This window comes from Odontesthes bonariensis, chromosome 24 (assembly GCF_027942865.1).
Source record: "Odontesthes bonariensis isolate fOdoBon6 chromosome 24, fOdoBon6.hap1, whole genome shotgun sequence".
NCBI classification, from domain to species: domain Eukaryota; kingdom Metazoa; phylum Chordata; class Actinopteri; order Atheriniformes; family Atherinopsidae; genus Odontesthes; species Odontesthes bonariensis.
In genome coordinates, this window is record NC_134529.1 from 8,944,733 (window position 1) to 8,964,018 (window position 19,286).

At 37.8% G+C, this 19,286-nt stretch overlaps 1 protein-coding gene across 7 annotated transcripts in view; it reads right to left on the reverse strand.

Annotated features, from left to right (window-relative positions):
* The window catches only part of lama2 (laminin, alpha 2), a 177,842-nt gene that overhangs the window by 117,258 nt on the left and 41,298 nt on the right, over positions 1-19,286 (reverse strand). For all 7 annotated transcript variants that reach the window (XM_075459601.1, XM_075459599.1, XM_075459605.1 and 4 more), the window contains exons 4-11: positions 11,467-11,518; positions 9,709-9,899; positions 4,590-4,769; positions 4,206-4,295; positions 2,611-2,728; positions 708-886; positions 525-624; positions 41-98 (exon numbers count right to left, since the gene is read on the reverse strand). In XM_075459601.1, coding sequence (XP_075315716.1) covers positions 41-98; positions 525-624; positions 708-886; positions 2,611-2,728; positions 4,206-4,295; positions 4,590-4,769; positions 9,709-9,899; positions 11,467-11,518 — 968 coding nt within the window. The remainder of the gene's footprint in view (positions 1-40; positions 99-524; positions 625-707; positions 887-2,610; positions 2,729-4,205; positions 4,296-4,589; positions 4,770-9,708; positions 9,900-11,466; positions 11,519-19,286) is intronic.

The following is a 19,286-nucleotide window of genomic DNA, read 5'->3' on the forward strand; positions in this document are numbered from 1 at the left end:
TGTCTCTTTCAGTATGCGAGTGCGTATGCGTGTCTCTCACCTGTCACATCGCAGACCCCCGAAACCCTCCTTACACCAGCATGACCCTGCTGGCTGGCCTGTCAATCACACACACACACACACACACAAATTTTAAAGGACAGTGCAAGAAAAGAGAGTACGAACATCTTTGAGGTGGCTGCACTTAAAATAACTCCAGTTATATGACATAAAAACAACAAAAACAGACAAAGGAGTAAAACTACCTTATAATATAAATAGTTAAGTTCTGTCAAAGATATGTTTCAACAACAGAAGCTTCTGTGCATGCCGCTGGACTTCAGTAACTCCAATCCCATAGGAAATCAAGCTGGTGTGATTCGATGCAATGCTGAAAATACTGAAGTACCACTTGAAATTTAATAAAAAAGTGACACACATCTGTGTGTGTGTCTACTGAGGAGCTAAAATCACACAAATCTGGAATGAGCTGGGTTGACAGACATAAAGAGAGACAGGGAATAAAAGATAAAAGGTGTGCGTACTGGCGGTAGCTTGGCTTGAATCTGCGACACAAGTTTGGCTGACAGAACCATGTGGGTCACATGTGCAGGGGATGCAGGGGTTCTCCTCATCAGCACTGACCTGCAGAGGTGAAGAAAGAAGATCATTTGAACAGGACCCTTTCATGTTGAAATACAGAAGAATATACAATACATTTGACATACCCCTGTGTATCTGTAGTATCCAGAAATGCAGGTCTGACAGTTAATTCCAGCTGTGTTGTCACGGCAGCCAATACAGACTCCACCCCCTCTGTATTGACCATGAACGTCCAGGCTGAGTGAAAGGTCAGCTACTGTCTGATTAAAGTAGCACTCCTCTGCCTTACCATGGCAGTTACACTCTGAAAACACACGCACACAATTTTTTTTAAAAAGTGCTGAGCTGAAGTACTCCTTAAGCAGAATTTGTCAGGTCTCACAAACTCAAACAATCTACTATACAGTATCATATACAGCCAGACGGCTGCACGTCTCTAATCCTTTTAGTTTTTCTGTCTGAAGTTGAGAAAAACATCCTATTCTGCTCTCAGGTTCTCACACTATGCTTGGTGTCCTATCTCCAGGGTTCCAGAAAAACGAAAAAAGTAAAGCAAATGAAGAAAAAGCTCTTCAATTCTCTCAGCTATGTCTTGTCATTTTTTTTGTATGCAGTTTGCCACATTTATTAAAGTTATCTGAAATTCACAAGTTAGATGAAAGAAGTGCAATAAAAAATTCTGACAAAGCCTGAAACTGAACTTTAAGTCAAGGAAATCTCCCACTCAAACAGTGCAGTCTTTTATTTGGACCAAATAAAAGACGGAAAATATGTCCGTGTAACTTTGTGACCACGCTTACTTATCTGGATTAATACAAGCTGTAACAACAATGAACAACAATTTTACTTCCCTTCAAAGTTACAGAACAATTGCAATGATCTTACAAGCTGCCACAGATGGCCCCTCCACCCATTGCTACCTTGCACAGACAGTGCTCACAGATTTGTTTAGTGGAATAAAAGTAGTGGGCATGTAAAATCTAGTCTGGCTCTTAAGGCAATCTGCTTCAAGGCATTGCTGACCATAAATACTCACTGTAAGGCTGTGTACTACTGCAGGGTTTCCTCCCTCTGCTGTACAAGACCGACAATAAGTTCTTTACTGGAGGCGTGGTTTGATAGTGGGGTTTTTACCATCCCTTCACATTCCCAAAATGTTTTTAGCCACCTTTAGTAATCTTGTTCAATTCACAAATTTGCAACAATTAAGTGCAAAGCTCAACTGCCAACCTTTGTCCCATCAAAGTCTGTGGATGTTGTTGAGAAATCCAGACATTATCACTGGACAGAGGCTGTGTGGTTGAGTTTCACACAGAGCGGAAAGTCATCCTCACAGCTAATATATGCAAAACTGGGTCATTCACACCAAACAATCAAGATCACTAAATAGCACATCAGGTCAGAGTAAAATATGCACCTTTAATTTGGGGATGATCTTTATCATTAATAGTTTTTTTAATAAAGCACTCTGGTCCTACTCATAAAGGTGTGTATCTATCAAGGCTGGCTCTTTAAAAGTTGTGTCAGTCAGGGCCTCTTTTCCGTCGTGTTGGGTCAATGTCAAGGCAGCAGAAGTTGTCATCAGGCATCCATGAGTACAGAGGCATTCAGAAGGTGTAGCTCGTGTGAAATAAAACGAAGATTACATGTTGTAACCTCGGTTTTATTATCACAGCCTCTAACCTCATCCCGTTACTGCTACATTATTGATCAAGGTTAATGGATGCAAAAGGTGACTTTCAATGGTTTTATACACTACCAAAGACTGATTCAGACTGCCTGGTAAGAATGTAAATTTCCTTTCACCGCTGCACAGGTTTGTAGAGTACATTGAGCGAAGCTATGTACTATGTAGGGATTGTGCTGCACATACTCATTATTACATGAAATAGTTGGTGAGGTGCATTTGAAGTACAATAAAGATGAGCACTGGAAGCACCACATAAACTCTGAAAGAACCTTTCCATTTCCATTCAGAGAATGTAGATGAGTGATATTTTGTGTGAGTGAATATTTTTTTTTGCTTACTCTCACAGACATGTCGTGTGAGGAAGGTTCCTGCCATCCATGGCTGCTGGTTGTATCCTGGGCAACAGTGATCACAGCTCTCTCCGCATGTGTTGTGTTCGCATTCGCAGCTAAACTTCTACAAACACAGAGATTCACACAAAAGCAATAGAAAAATGCAAATGTTTCACAGATTTATCAACTGCACAGATGTGACCTGTGTTTAAATATATGGACTGGAAGCTGATTGCAGGGAGAGTGCTTAACATGGTAACAAATTAGAGTGAAGGACAGATAAGAAATCCACTTCAGTCACTTCCTCACCACAGTCTGTTGAGATCCTGGAAATGAAAAACACTTATTATGTTAAGATGCCTTGTTTACTTTTTTGGTTGAGAGTTCCTGGTCCTTTGCATCTGTAACCACACGTAAATGTAATTCTGTCAGTGTTTGAAGGAATTTCTGCATTCTTGTCTGGACCAAGATGTTTTTAAAAAAAAAGAAAATACAAAAAAAAAACACTAGTCACAGAGTAACACGCCTAAATTCAAAAGAAGACACGGGTGATCAAAGCTGAATGTAGCAGGGTATTTGCCAACTCAGAGATTCAGGAATTCAATTGAAGACTTAGTAAATAGGTTGATGTGTTGAGGATGCCAGATTTAACTGAGAGCAATGTAGTACAATAGCAAGGCGAGAGCCAAGTTTGGATTTGTTGGCACCGGTGAATTTGCCCCTTTCCTCTGAGACACAGAGACAGCTTGAGCTTTAGGCTCCCTTTGTGCTGAGCATGCATCTGAGTAAATGTTCTGTGGACAATTATGAACAAATCATCACACAGTTCGCCAAAATCACTGAGTGGCTTGTTTGATCATATGTCAAAGTAACATAGGTACATGTTATGACACAAAGATAATCTTTACAAAATTAGAGGTAAATTAGGTACAATGAACTTTCAGATGTGCCACCCTCTGGCTTGACAAACAAAATACTCGACAACATATTACGCAAGGACAAACATGCTAAAAGAAATGATAAAACTAAAAAATACAGTAGTCTCATGTTTGATATATTTCATTTGAATGTGAATCTGTTAAGTACAGAATAACTTGATATACTTTCTACAATAAGTTTGTATGAACTTCACAGATGGCAAGAGGAGAATACAGAAAGTAGAAACTGGAGCTCTTCACACTGCAATGACATAACTTATTGTCAATGACATCATCACAGAGGGACCAGATACCAGTGTCACATCTGAGTTAGACTACTTGCTTCAGCCTCAGGACATGTAAACACACACAGATATGCATGTGTGTGTGGTCAGAGAAGAAAAACGAGAAAGATCAGATGTCTAGTATCAAACACAGCTCCGTTTGAAGCAACACGAGAGACAATGCTTCATTGTGTCACCTGTGTCCCCTGCAGACAGGCGCACACACACACACACACACACACACACACACACACACACACACACACACACACTCAGAAAGTTTGGTACAAAGTGATAAAAAGCTGCAGCCTGAGGGTTCTCTTTGCTCCCATTCAGCACTGTGAAAAAGCTCTATTACCTTGATGTTATGGTCAACTGGACTTAGAGTGAATTATTTTACCTTTGTAACTGAATTTAGTGGACAGGCTTTGGCATGGCCGTAACAGATACACATTCCTCCAACCGAGATGTCCTTGATGGAATAGTAGTACTGACAGAAGGAAGGAAGGGAGAGTAAAAACATGTCAGGATGACCACCATGGCATTAATGAGTAATATAAAGGATTAGGAGGAATCATTACAGCAAGACTCTACTGTCTTATCTTAGAGGAGATTCCACTTTAAAAAGGATATCCGAACATTAGAATACAATTGTAGTTTTTTACTACTATTATGAAATGGGTAAAAGCTTGAATTTGCTTTTATGTCATATTATCTCAGCCAGATTTAATCATTTTCAAGAAAAGAAGAAACCAAACGAAATGAAGTATGCCTTGAGCCTCACCCTTCTCGTCACAATGGGATCACTATCTTTGGGGTCATGATGCGTCAGAGTCATGAGGTCGGCGTTCAGCGTTCTGATTCGCTGAAACACCAACCTAATGTAGCGGGTGGAGGTGAAGTTCAGCAGGGTAGGGGATGGGTCATCTGCACTGGGTCGACCATTGATCAGAGACGTGTGGATCTACGGACAGAGGGACAGTTAAGGTGTGACATGGAAATCCAAAGAGAAAAACAAAGGCATGCAGCCAAATCAAACATTGTCGGTGCTTTTAGTTTCTGGAAGCTAATGACGGAACCCAAAAAAGAAGGCAAACCAACAGCAACAACCTCTTTGCAAAAGGACGCACTATTTACGGCACGTTTGTCGTTGCATTGAAGAAAGAAAACCGACACATTGCTTCGAGATGTGTGCAACCAACTCTGTGCATTCTCATTCCTCCTATTCTGGACATACCATACCATCCACTTGGGTATATGATATAATATTTTTTTAAAGAAAACTCAACAAGAGATAAAGAATAATCAGATTCCTCTGTTACTGCTGACAATAGCAATCAATAACAAATAGTCTAACCCTCATCTGCCAACTTCACGGTAACTTTAACATTATATGTGCTGATCATGTGACATCCTTCTGTCCATCTGAAAGATTTTTTTTGCATACTATGACAGACATTTTGACTTCTCCCACTGTTCCTCCTACATTTCAAAAGTCCTCCTCCTCCTTTGTTTTTGGGTCAATGTTTCTTCAGCTGCATGTTTGATCTTCACTGTACAGAATGATGTGTGAGCAGAGATAGAGGACGTGTTTCAAATTCTTGTGCTCAGACTGGAAAGTTTTTAGGAGCTCACCTGAAATTGGAGTTTAAGGCGTGTTGGTGCAGAAAATGATTTGTAACATCACAACTTGTTTGGAATTCAGTGCTGGTCCAACAGCCAACTGGCACCACTGTGATACAAACATTTGCAGCCTTCATTGCACATAAAGTGTAAATGCGCTTTATGAGTTTTAGGAGACACACCACATCAACTAATTGAGATTTTGTAATGACGAATATTTGCATATTCATAGATAGTGCGTTCTTCAGTGAGTAAGGAGATGCAGGAGATAACTAGGTAGAAATTTCTACCGAGATAATATAACCATGCAGTGGGGGAAAAAAAAAAAAAACAGAAATCCTTTTGGAAATGATCATTTTTATCTGTTTTTAAAAAATACCTCGAGGAGAACTTTAAAGGTGAAATACACAACCTTAGAAAACCATTGAGTGTTACACTAGGGCAGTTTAATCAAAGGTCAAAACAAACAGAGCATAAACCTGCCAAACAGCAAGTGAAAACTAAATTAAACTAAAGACATTGAAATGATCAATTAACAGTCACAAGGCTAATGTCAAACTCAGCTCTCCTGATTGTTAATTCATGGAGTTATTGTGCGCCACATCTTCAACATAAGAATCTTTGGGGTTTTTTGTCGCTCTTTCTGAAAAAACTCGCTGTGCTGTTTCAGGAACACTCAAATGAGTTGTTCCTGATCGAATGGACAATAAAAAAAATTTACAGATATGATTTTTTTGTTGTAAGCTGGAGCTGGAGTAGATATAAACAAACTGTCTGCTGGCACTTTTTTAGGGACTCTGGAAAAGCTGTGAAAAAGTTGCCACTCTAACCAGAATAGCTACATAATTAATTAAACCTACATTATAACCACAGCAACACACATGGGTAGACTGATGATTCCTAATGACCTGATCTGATCAACTGCAACTTACAGAGCAGACAGCAGGTCCTTCAGATAAAATGAGACAAAAAAAGTCTTACGTGTCTGCAGTCTGAACAAAGTCCAAAGTGCCTTTCTGTGCATCTCTTTAAGGAAAATCATGATTAATAATTTTAGAATAAGTCCACAAGGCACAATTAAATTATACATCTCTCCAACAGTCCAAATTCTTATTATACACAAACACAACAAGGACATAGATAAACTAGATTTGGCATTGTTTCAGTTAAAATGGAACCCGTGACCCAATATTGTTCGAGCATGGACCTACAATTAAACTAGATCGGACGAAGAAGATGCTTCAGTTTATAACATTATATAATCAACAAGCAGTCTCATAATAAGCAGTGTGAGGTTCTGACTTCCTTCCTGTCTGACTGTCCATCTGTCTGTCTCACTAATGTGGCCAAAAGCAACATTTGGCATCTGTAAAAAAGAGCTGCTTGTGTGTGTGTTTTTGTGTGTGTGTCAAGGGGAGCACTTGATGGGTGTAAGCTGCACACTCGGAAGTAACGAAGGAGATGGTTGTGTATGTGTGCATGCTTCCATGTGTGCGATGAGTGGTGGGGTGACATTGTGAATGTGTGTGCGATGCGCTGACACATCGCCTACGACTCATTATGGTTTCACTGTGATCAGACGGCTGGGGAGCTGTCAACCACACACATACACACGCACGCACGCACACACATTCAGACACCTCCGTCGTTACTTGCAGCTCTTGACATCTCCCAGCTCGCACCCCCTCTAGCGCTCCCCCGCAGGACACAAGCACATAGAGTACAAACACACTGTGCACACATGTGAGCGCACACCAGCACCGATGTAAATGCATCCACACACTAAGAGAAGCATCAACAATTAGATTCCTGTGTGGGAGAAGAAAATGTGGGATTAGTTTGTTTTCTCTTCCCATTTGTGTATATGTGAGTGTGTTTGTGTGCTCTGTGGTCCTCTCTCTCTTCATTAATACCAGTTATAGCAGGCTTTCCACACTGTTCGAACTGGATGCATTCACACACAGCTGATGAAAGCAACGTGACAGTAAACACTGTGTTCATACACACTGTGAGTTTGTGCTTAAAAACAAAAACATTTCTGTTTCTGTAATTTATCAAAATGATCATATAAAACAGTAGTACACATTCGTTAATCACCTGACCACTACTTGTCTGCATATTCACCCCTCATTCCTTCTAATTAGCCAACAGTGCACCAGATCAATCTGTTTTCCAGATCATCCTGTGTCCCAGAGCCATGGAAGTTACATCATTTTTCCTAAGAGCATACTTATGCCTGCTTTTTTTGTTTTGATGTGTGTCCCTACTCTCTGCAGACAATTCTTTGTAGGGACTGTTCTTAGAGACCCAGCAAGTCCAGCGCAGCTCAATTAAACAGCTTTTTTCAAAAACAGTTGAGACACCGTGTTAAATATACATAAAGCGCAATGCCATGACTTGCAAATCACATAAACCGTATACTTAATGGTGGATGGTGAAGAAAAATTACATAAAATAACAGAAATTTTCCTCATTTTTCTCTGAATTTGATGTCAGCAACATATTTTGAAAAAAGACGAGAGAGGCGCATGTTTACCACAGTGTTGCATCATCTCGTCTTTTAACAACTCTCTGTAAGCATTTGGGAATGAAGACCAACCGCTGTAGTTTTAAGAGCAAAAATTTCCCATGTTTGCTTGATACTGGATTTCAGCTGCTATTCAGGGCCTCCTTAGTCGGATGTCTCTGTCATAATCCGGCAAATGTTTTCTGCGAATGACAAGTATGGACTGCAGGCAGGTGAATTTTATACAAGGAAAATGAAGTTGGATGGATGGACGCATATGTGTCTCCAAAGAATTATGGAACAAAATATGCTTTTTGTGCCTGAACAGATATACAAGTTACCCGTTCCATGTACAATAATGCATCACAGCAACATAATGGATGCTGGATTTTAAACTAGATGATTTACCTGGAGGACATGGCGTTTATGATCTCTAAAATATAACTTTAAACTTTGATTAATCAGACCACTGGATAGTTTTTCACTTCACTTAAATCCATCTTAAAAGAAACTCAATGGCATTTTAGGTTTTTTGTGGATGCTGCTTCAAACAAGTCTTCAACGACAATGGTTTAGGAGTGTTCCTAGGTCCAGGTAGTGTTTTCAAGAGCAGAATCCTGTCTGTTTTTAATGGAAAGCCACCAAAGGGCCTCAAGATCATGGCCAGTCTTTGGCTTTATCACCTATAAACACAGATTTATCCATATCATTTTAATCATAACATAAACAGTAGGATTTTCAACTAAAACTTTTAACTCTTTCGGTGCCATTGACGTCTATAGACGTCAATTTAAAAAAAAACGTTCACTGCCAAAGACGTCTATAGACGTCAATTGCGTTTTTTAACGGAGCGGGCTGGGGGACAATCTAGCGGAGTTCGTCACTAAATCTTAGGCTTGTAAACACTAAACAGAGAATATACTGGCAAAATTACCCGCAAGGTGGCAGCAGTGCCACTTTGGACAAAAAAAGAAAAAGCGTGTTTTCTCCGTTTTTTGGGTCAAACAGCTGATTTTGGTGAAACCAACCTATGTTGTACTGTCTATTACTAAAAGACTGAAAATGGTAGAAACAAACTTTTTTTTCCTGATCAAAGAAGAGAGTCTACTCTTTCTTTTGGTAATTTCGATGTGTACATAGTCATAAGACACACTTTTCTGTGGGTCTTGGAAAATCAGTCAAAATACTGAAAAACACTTGGCAGTATGGGTGGCTCTGAACTGAAAATGGCTGGCAGCCAATGAGTTAAATATTGGCATTTCTTGATACTTTTTTTCAGTCCAGTCAGTGACTGACTTGTTGCCAGTTAACTAGTCAGATAATTAATTGTTAGATGGTTCACCAGGTGCCTTTTTTCAGCACAACTTCTATGTTTTAGTGCCTCAGTCCCGACGTCTTTTGAAATCTGACATCACATTTAGGTATGTCATTAAAAATAAAAGAATTCATTGTAATGTCGACAGCATTGTAAATTCAACTTAACTTAGACCTAATCTATTCTGAGATCCAATCAAACCCAAGTCTTTCAGCATCAGACCAGCTCAAGACAATGCAACCCAACACCAGTCCACTGACACAAAACTCTATCCCACTACACTCTGTCGAACCCAATGCATTTTTAGGGAACTCATCTCAATCTGGCTCGTTGCTCTGACTTCCAGCCAAAAATGCTTCTATGCACATCATCCTGACCTTAAAAAACTCAACCAACTGCCAACAGCTGATCAACAAAAAACTATTTATGACTACTGTGCATACAAACTTGACGAGTTACCTCTCCATTCTCCAGTGGGTGGATCTTTGAGTAAAACGATGTGCAGATTACTTCATCATCTCTGGTGTAGAATGGAGGTCCTGTCCGTGGATTTATGTTGAACCTTGTCAGGCACTCTGTGTCTGTGATGGCATAGTACTGCCAGGGTTCAAAGGTCACACCATCTATCGAACGCTCCAAGATCCAATTACCTGTGGACAAAGATCATTCATCAATGATGAAAATGCATCAAGTAAGGGATGTGAAAATAAAAACAGATCAATAGAAATGAAGGTGTCTATCCAAGTCACTGTTTAGGTCATACTGCTTAATATACATAGAAAATTGACAGAGCATTTATTTCCATATTCAAAAACATGGAGCAAACTACAACATCCCTGCAGGAAGTGCAGTTAGTGGAAAAACTAAAAAGTCATTTAAATGGCTCTAATCTGAGGACAGTTGAACAGACAAATTGTTGTGCAGAATATGAACACTCTTAGCCGTTTTTATTTTCTTTTTTGGAAAGACACAGAGGAATAAGCTAAAAACTGTATTTAACTTGTCAATCAAGACTGCTTTTTTAACATTTAGGCAAAATATACTAACAGATATCTACTTTGCATAGCTACATCACTATACTCTATCAATCGCACCTTAATGATCATAAGATCATAAGATTTTATGTATCTTACGTTGCATATCTAGTTATCACTTTCTAAAGTTTGCACTGTTCAAAACAATACGATTCACTGACATGACATTTGTAGTTCTTGAATAAAAGTGGTTTAAATATTTTCATAAGCTCTCTATATTGTACAATCTTTATTTTGTTAACAAAAATGTTTCAGTAGAGTGACACCTCTCACTGAAATACATTTTTATTCAACATCCAATGTAATTTTTAATTTTTTAAAGATAAGATTTACTCTGAGGTTAGGATTTTTGTAAAAACAATTGTTTAAATGGTTACTGCTATATTCTGGTAGCAATTATGAACATTACATTAAGATGAGCTGATAACACAATAATCCTCCTCTGAGCTGTGTCTGTGAAACAAGGTGTACGTATTGACAATTATTCTACAGTGTACGTTCTGTTATTGCTATGTCTGCCAATGAAAATGCAGAAATTTGCCCTTTTTTGTACATGTGTAGGAAAAGATCTGCCTCACTACAGAATAGGCCTGATCACAGATTCAACACAATGGTATTTTTAGGTTTGTTCTTTAGTCAGACTAAATCTGGCAAATACTTGTCTACCCTTGTCTACTGACATGAAAAGTACAAATTAAACTGACAAGACATTTAAAGAATAAAGTACATTTCTGTGCTCTGTGTAAGTTACAAAGAAATAAGTAAAAGTTAATCTAATTGCCATGCAACCTTTACTCTTGTGGTGTGAACTTTCTGTGGAGGTTGTTGTTTATTCCTGGATTATGTAAGTAATTTGACAAATAGTCTATATTTATGAAGTCTACTCTTGAATTTTTTTATCTTTAACATCTACACAGTGACATTATTAAACACTGAAGTGAAAATGCTAATCATTTAATGGAGTATTAATCTTTCACTGTACATTCTCTGTGGGAGGATCATTTGCTCTTAAGTCTGTAATTACGATATTTAACTGCTCATAAGAGAATGGAAGAAAATATGTGTTCAACCCTGGACTTTAATCACATACTATTGGCTTCATTGTATAATCAAAGTGGCAATGTTTAAGACCCTTAAACAGTATGCAACCATCTAAATGTGGAGTATGAAGCAGAATGCATACCTGGACGGGGTGAGTTTGCTGCCTTTATGATCACATAGGCAATCTGGAAAACCTGGTAAATACACACAGAAGATAAAAAATCATTAAATAACTTAGAACATACTGGTTTCCACGATCCATTTTTTACATGAATAGTTGAAACTGTTAACCCTTAAAAGCAGTGTCTTGATATATAAACTCCAGACTACAGAAAATAACAGGCAATTTGGCCCGTGTATCATAATTTAGTTTACTACTTAGTTTCACCTGTTTTTGGGATTCAACATCAAAACACATCGATAACTTGTTATTTTTTTAAGATGTAAACATTAATATTCTGTTTACTGCAGCAGAAGAACGCTACAGATAACAATGATTTATAGTTTCTTGTAAATGTAAGCCTATAAAAGTAATCAAACAAAGAAAATGGTAAAAGTACAGAATAGATTAGTCTACACTATATGGTTGGTAATCAAAATATTCATCCAAGTTTCCCATGGGTTTTAATGTAGAAAGGTGACAGAATGACAGATGACAGATCAATAGAAGGGAAGATAGACAGACACAAATATAAAGATTAGATGTAGGTCAAATGTGGACTTCCTGTCTTTCCTGTCTCTCCTCCACTCCCTAGTTTTCTCCCCCGTCCTTTTTCTCCCTGTGAGCACATCTCTCTTTCTTCTCATGATGTGGGAAGCAGTGTCACATTGCAGCAATTAGAATAGGGAGAAAGCCACCTAGTCTGTGTTTCTGAGTGTGTGAGAAAGTGTCTTTTAGGGTAACCTTATAGCAGTCATTCAAACCCCCTACAAAGAGTCACTGTTACCTGTATTCACGCTCAGGACAGGGTGGTGTGTGTGTGTGTGTGTGTGTGTGTGTGTGTGTGTGTGTGTGTGTGTGTGTGGTGTTTGTGAGCTTTCAAACGTGTCTTGTAATATGTTGACAACTTTGGGACAGTTAGGCAGCTCCAGCAGCTAAACATATATTGACACAGCTAACTAATGCAATGTTTGTGTGGGGGGGGATTACAGTGTCATATTACATGTTTTGATCAGATGTGGATAAGAGGAGAAATAGTTTTCTTGCCTTTAAAACTCAACACATAAACACACCAATAACTGTCCTGTGAGAGATCACACAACTGGTAAAAAAAAAAAAAATGCATCTCATATTCATGATAGTTAATGTCAGGTAGTTACATTTAAGTTTGGATAATGTCGGTGTAGAATTTAATTGGCCAGCTTCTCATTCCACTCTTTCATGTAGCTTCTTCTTTTATATTGCAAAAACTACAAATTCTCCCAAAGCAGCAGGTTGTCTGTACGTTTCATCAAGTTTCATTAAAGATGTTCTTACTACCATTACAGTGAAGCCAACAAAATGCGCTCAATGGATAAAAAAAGGTTTCTCAAACTGATTATTTCTACTTCAGGGTCTTGTTCATTCCCCTCAAATAAGAAATAGAATTGACAATCTTCTCTTTATGGAATAAAAGAATTAGTCACATAGATGTTATTATGGATTTCTGTTTTCAAATCTTAGGTGATGTATCGTAGATGCTCCTTTAAACCAACTGTCATGTAAACAACAGATACATCCTTTTATTGTAATAAAAATCATCTGGTTCCTTTGGCCGTTTGCTGGTCTGGAGCATTCAAGAGTGTGATAAAAAAAATGGCAGAGGGAAATCATCAGCGATCTTAGAAAAGCAATCGTTGCTGTCTATACATCTGGGAAGAGTATATATGGTCATTTTCAAACAGTTTGGAGTACATTGTTCTACAACAAGAACAATTGGAAAACTTTCAGGACAGTGCCCTGAAGTGGACGCCCCAGCAAGTTCACCCCAATGTCAGTGCAATGCTCAGAAAATGTGAAAAAACCCAGAAGCTACATCTAGGACTCTACAGGCTTCAGTGAGCATGTTAAATGTTAAAGTTCATGACAGTACAGTTAGAAAAAGAATGAACAAGTATGACTTGTTTGGAAGGGTCGCACAGAAAAAGCCTCTTATTACATGGCAGCACAGCATCAGTTGCGTCTGAATAAACCAAAAGACTCTGGAACAAAGTCAAACACCTCATACCTACTGTCAAGCATAGAGGTGGAGGGCTGATGATTTGGGCTTGTTGAGCAGCCACGTGACCTGTGCAACTTGCAGCCATTGAGTCAATTATGAACTCCTCTGTATATCGAAATATTCTAGAGTCAGATGTGAGACTACCTGTCTGATAGATAAAACTTGGACAAAACTAGATCACCATCTGAAAAAGAAGATTCATGGTGTTGCAACGACCCAAAGTTCAGATTTCAACCTAACTGAAATGCTGTGGTGGGACATTAAAGGAGCAGTACATAAATAAATGTCTAATAAAGTTTAAGTTAAAAAAACAACAACACTGGGCCAAAATTTTTCCACACCAATGTGAGTCACATGACTGTAAGTCTCTAAGTTGGCATTTTGCTAATGCTATGACTTTGGTTGAGCAAGAAGACACAACTTATGCTAATATTAATGGCTTGAAAGCCAAGGACATACAACAAATTGTGTTACTAAAGAATAAGGATCACACTATTCAGCATCTTAAGTGACTGATCTTGACACGTTTTAAATTGAGCATTGTGTTAAAACTATATCTAATATGCTGTAAATTAGTGTTAACGTTGGACCATATGGTGAATGTTTGGAAGCTGTTACTCGGAGAGCCATTTTGCAGGACTAAGGTGCAATAAGAAGCAGATGTGAGTTACAATGTGAATGCTGTCAGCCTGTTGGGGTCATTATCACAATATAACCACAAAAAAGACATTACTAACTTCTGTCTAAATAATTCTAAATTAGATGCTTTGATAGAATATATGCAAAACACCTGTATGAAAGACCAATAAGTGAACTGGTGAATGCACAAACAGGTGGTGAAATTAAAAAGGATTGAATGTATTTTTCTCCTCTCTTTTCAGCACTAGTTTTATCTCAAAAAGAGAGGACATGTTGTAACATATCTGTAGGCTCTAAACAAGGTTAGTTAAAATTTAAAACACTTTAGTTAAAAAAAGAAGAAAGAAAAAACTGTGACTCATTTTTTCCCAGATGACGGTCTAATCTGAACTTTGTTTTTGTACTGATGAGTAATTCCAAAATTCTAAAATAAGCTCCTGACTCAATTTGATCACTTTATGTTACACACTGCTTCAGATAGAAGTGTTGTGACTTCAGCAGTGAGGAGGTAGATTAGTCAGTAATGGATAACAAAATTAAATATAACTCCCAATATGACGTGTTGACTGACGTATCTTTATTATAAGAGTTTTTGAAAATCAAAACTACACAAATCAGTCGTAATTTCCACATATATTTCAAGTATTGTGATGTTTCCGTCTCACAAACTTGCTAGGAAATTGTCATGATATACCTGGGAATGGCTTTCAGTGGATATTTGAGCATAACAGCCAAATGAGAACTTAAAATGTTTATTTTAGTGCTAAATCAGTCAATTTAGGCTCCCTGTCTGGTATGGTTTTGTTGCCTACAATTAAACAGATGAAGGAATCCATTTTGTCTTAGTGTGCTTTGGACACAGTTACAGAGGTTTTACTGAGCAGCTGCTGTTTACGGGTCATCCACATGGAAACGTGGTAAAATTCTCTCTGGCTCAATAAACTGGCATCAAGTACAATCTCTAGATCGTACATTCTAGCACAATTTGTTCACTAGAGAACAAAGGAGAGACCAAAGTATGACAAAATCTGAATAAAAAATATGACCAAAAACTATAAAACTGCTCTTAAGGATTGACTCAGTCACGCAGGTGGACATTGTGTCAGGCCAACAGAACTGGTATGTGGACTTGTTAAAATTTATTGTCACTTTAAATGAAAATGTATTAACATCTCACTGGACTAATAAAGTAGCTGTTGGCCCTCTTCCCCATAATGTGAATCACCCAGCATCTCTGCCCACTGCCAAACTAAATACAGGCAAACAAGCAGCAGATATTCAGCGGAGCCATTTTCCATTTTACTGCGAAACCTTTTCCACTAAGCTTAGTTTGAGATATATTGAAAGCAGCTGTATTATGAATGATTATTTTGTGACAGTTTTGCAGGAAATAGACGAGAAGCATTCATATTTGACCAAATGGCACAGAAAAAAGAAATATGGGAGGGGGGTAATAATTTTTTTTTGGTTTTTTGTATATTGGTTTAAACAGCAGTATGGCGGCAGTATAAATGAAAACGTTTTTCTGTATAAAAAGTAGCGTAGCGAGTCAGAGAATACCGTTCAGAAATCTATTCTGTTTTTGTCTGCCTGTCAGTCTAAACTGCCTAAAACACACTTGCACACACAAATAAGATACATACACACACCAACCCAAATGTTAACAGACCAGTTTATAATTTGGCTTAATGCTTTTAAATAGTTTTTAGGCTACACATAACACCAGATGCTCCAATCTCTTCCACATTCTTGTTTTGGCACAAGCTACTGTCAGACATTAAACCTACAAAGTTTCACTGGGTGCAGCAGATGGTTAGTTTATGTCGTCTCTGTTATGAATAAAGAAACAAAAATGTCCCTGGCACTAAAAGCTCTGAGAATATAATTTGTTTATAATATGTCATTTGTAATTGTTGTACATTAAAAACACAGAAAAAAAAAAGCTTTGCTGGAGACTATTTCTGCAGAGGTTTTGGTTCTTTAGTTCATGTTTGTTTATCAGGATCATTTACAAAAAGAAAATACTATTTAAGGAGCACACATTCTACTTTTTTTTGTTTTTCTCTAACATTATTGTGGTTTTTTTTAACTGTTTATGAATGTAAAAGGTTTGCAGCATTACACAGCCAGTCCAGACTTTTCTTATGTAACTACATAACCATGAAACATATTTGCACAATACCTGCCTAGTGGCTTAATCAGCACATCTCTAACAAAGAATAAGCAGCTATCTTGCACTTAACCATTTTCAGCCATGAAGTGGACCAATCGGAGTAGACTGGATTTTCCGAGATGGGGGGTACTTAAAGAGACAGGAGTCAAATTTGAGTATCTTAGGTTGAGGTTGCTGCAGTAAATACAGTATGAGTAAAGTTTCGTCTACTTTTTCATCTGTTCTCAATTAGGAGGGCACGTATGTGTCCGAGAGGGACTGAACAATGCCAAGCATAATTTTATAGCACCAATTCTATTTTATACGCCCACTCCAAGCACCTCCAGTGGAAAATCTCTGAACTTTTCAAAAACTTTTCAGCTGAATAGCATCACCATTGCTAAATTCAGGAAAATCAATCATATGGGCAAAACCTGGCACCCAAGTAATTGGGGGGAAGCAGCCATGGCCATGTTTATCTATGTTGAGTGATACTCTAACAATATCTTAAACAGAATATAAAACACGGAAGACAGAAGATGCCATTTAAAGGGGAAAAAAATCCCTAAAATGTTATTGTGAGAGTTTTGCTTGGATCACTGTATGAATTGCAAGTGTGTTGTTTTATATGTGAGTACCAGTCATATGAGTGGGAGTGCTTTTATGAAGAAGCCCTTGGATGCAACAGAAAGTATGTGGACACACCCTAATGGCTTTTTTTAACATTAAAGTAGCTAAAACTTTTCTATTAGACTTCCAAATAAAAATACAAACCAGGAAATAAGCAATAATGGGGATCTTTAACACACAAAACATTTCTCATAGAATGGATATTCCACTATCTTCCATGCATGTTTTAGATCTAATAGACTCAAGGCTAAAACATCTGTTTCACATCTTTCAAAACGCATCCTAGGAAAACGAGTATGGTAATTATACTGTAACTCTTGACACATTCTTGACCAATTTTGATCACTCATCTGAAAGTTTTGTAATGTAGATTGTTATAAAACTGTATTTACATATTTTTATAAGTCCTAGGATATTTCATTAAAGCAACTTTAGTTGTGGCATCTGCACATACTGTGTGTAATCCTTTAAGTGTACAGTAAATGTGTGTGTGCACATGTTTTGGAGCTATAGATAAAAGCACTTTGAATGGCAGCCTCTTTCAGGACTCCGATCACCAGGTTCTCCTTCTGTCCCCAGAGAGCAGGGCCGGTGCATGATTTGGCCGCTGTCCATCAAACTGACCGATACATTTCCATAATAACTGCAGTTTAAGTGAATCTTGTCTGAAGTTGGCAAAAGATTGTTGCCTTTGAAAATAAAGTTCCAGCCTTTTATGGTAAAGTCCAAAGTATATTAGTGTCCTAACATATTTACAACAGATTTGTCTAATCTAAAGTATGCATGTTTACACATTTTAGATGCACAGCTGTAAATCTTTTTGGTTTGATACGAGATAATGACAAGAGGTGTAACAAGTTTCTTTGACCTTTCCTTTAAACCTTAGAAATAACCCAAACTTAGTCTTAGTTTAAGTCAGAAATTATTCACAATCCTCCTCCCTAGGTCTCTGAAGACAGCTTCTAGTGTGGTGTTAGTACAGATGCATCTCTACACACAATTAGAATTCAAGATTTCATCCAAAAAGAAATGATAAATAACACACGCAGACATCAACTGTTTCTTTCACACATGGTGACACACAAGGCCCCTCAGCTCCCACTCTTTCTCATTATTTAGTCTTTCTGTCCAGCGGGGCTTGACAATAACAAGAGAGGAAATGAGAGTGGTGATGTCACAAGCGATAACCACACACACTTAAAAACGCAAACACAGAGGGCCACTGTCATTTTCTGAGTGAGATGACTTTGGTCGCGAGGGAAATTCGGTGCTCTGCAGGGTGGATAGCTTTCCAGTGGACTGAGGCAGCCGCACACATACAAAGATGCCCCCCCCCCAAAAACACACCAAAGCATGCTCATATATATATATTCAGACATTAATAGCATTTTAAATATAGTCTGATCACTGCAGATCAGTTGTAATCTATTTTAACTATAACCAAAATAAAACAAAATAATTAATCCATCCATTTCCTTTGCCTGTTTAATTCACTTCAGGGTTGCGGGGGGGCTAAAGTCTAAACCAGCTGCCAATGGGAGAGAGGCAAGGTAAACCTGAACAGGTCAAATATATAAAATACATATATATATTTATATAGATATATATAAAAATATGTTACAAATTACATGTTTAAATCATACTAAACTAAACAATGTCAGATAATAATCCCCTGTTCAGTGTAGCCTCTTTTGGAAAATTCTGACACCTCTATCCTAGATTACCAAAAATGGCTTCTACTCTAGTATGATTTTCTTCATAATGGCTTCACTGTTTTACTGCGGATACAGCAAAAGATAGAAGCTGCTGGCTGTTCACCATGATGATACAGTTAAAAGTTTCAGATTTGCAGTGCTGTCCAAAACACAACTCTATGCTACTCTATGACTTATTTTCAGATATCACAGATATTAGAAATTGTGAGCTGTGGATCTTCCAGAATCCCAGTAAAAAAATAATCCACACTGAAGATACGCTTATGTGGCTATGTTGCTGTGCACATGGTCACGTGATGTGTTTACTTAACCAATAAAATAAGATAAAATAAAATAAAATAAAATAACATAGTTGGTCAAGCTGAAAATCAGCTGATTCTGATTACCATCCACAGCTGCTAATGCATGGTACACTATTACAGACAAGGGAAAAAAAAATTGATGTCAGTGCAAGATCTGCATCTTTAGGATGGAACATATACAGGGGTATAATGTGAGATTTTACACAGTTAATAGTAGATAGGATGCTTTGAACATATCATAACATAACACATGAAGACTTTTTCTAACAGTCTGGTTTTCTTATTCAAGTCTTAATGTTTTTAATCTTTCTCAGTACAATTCT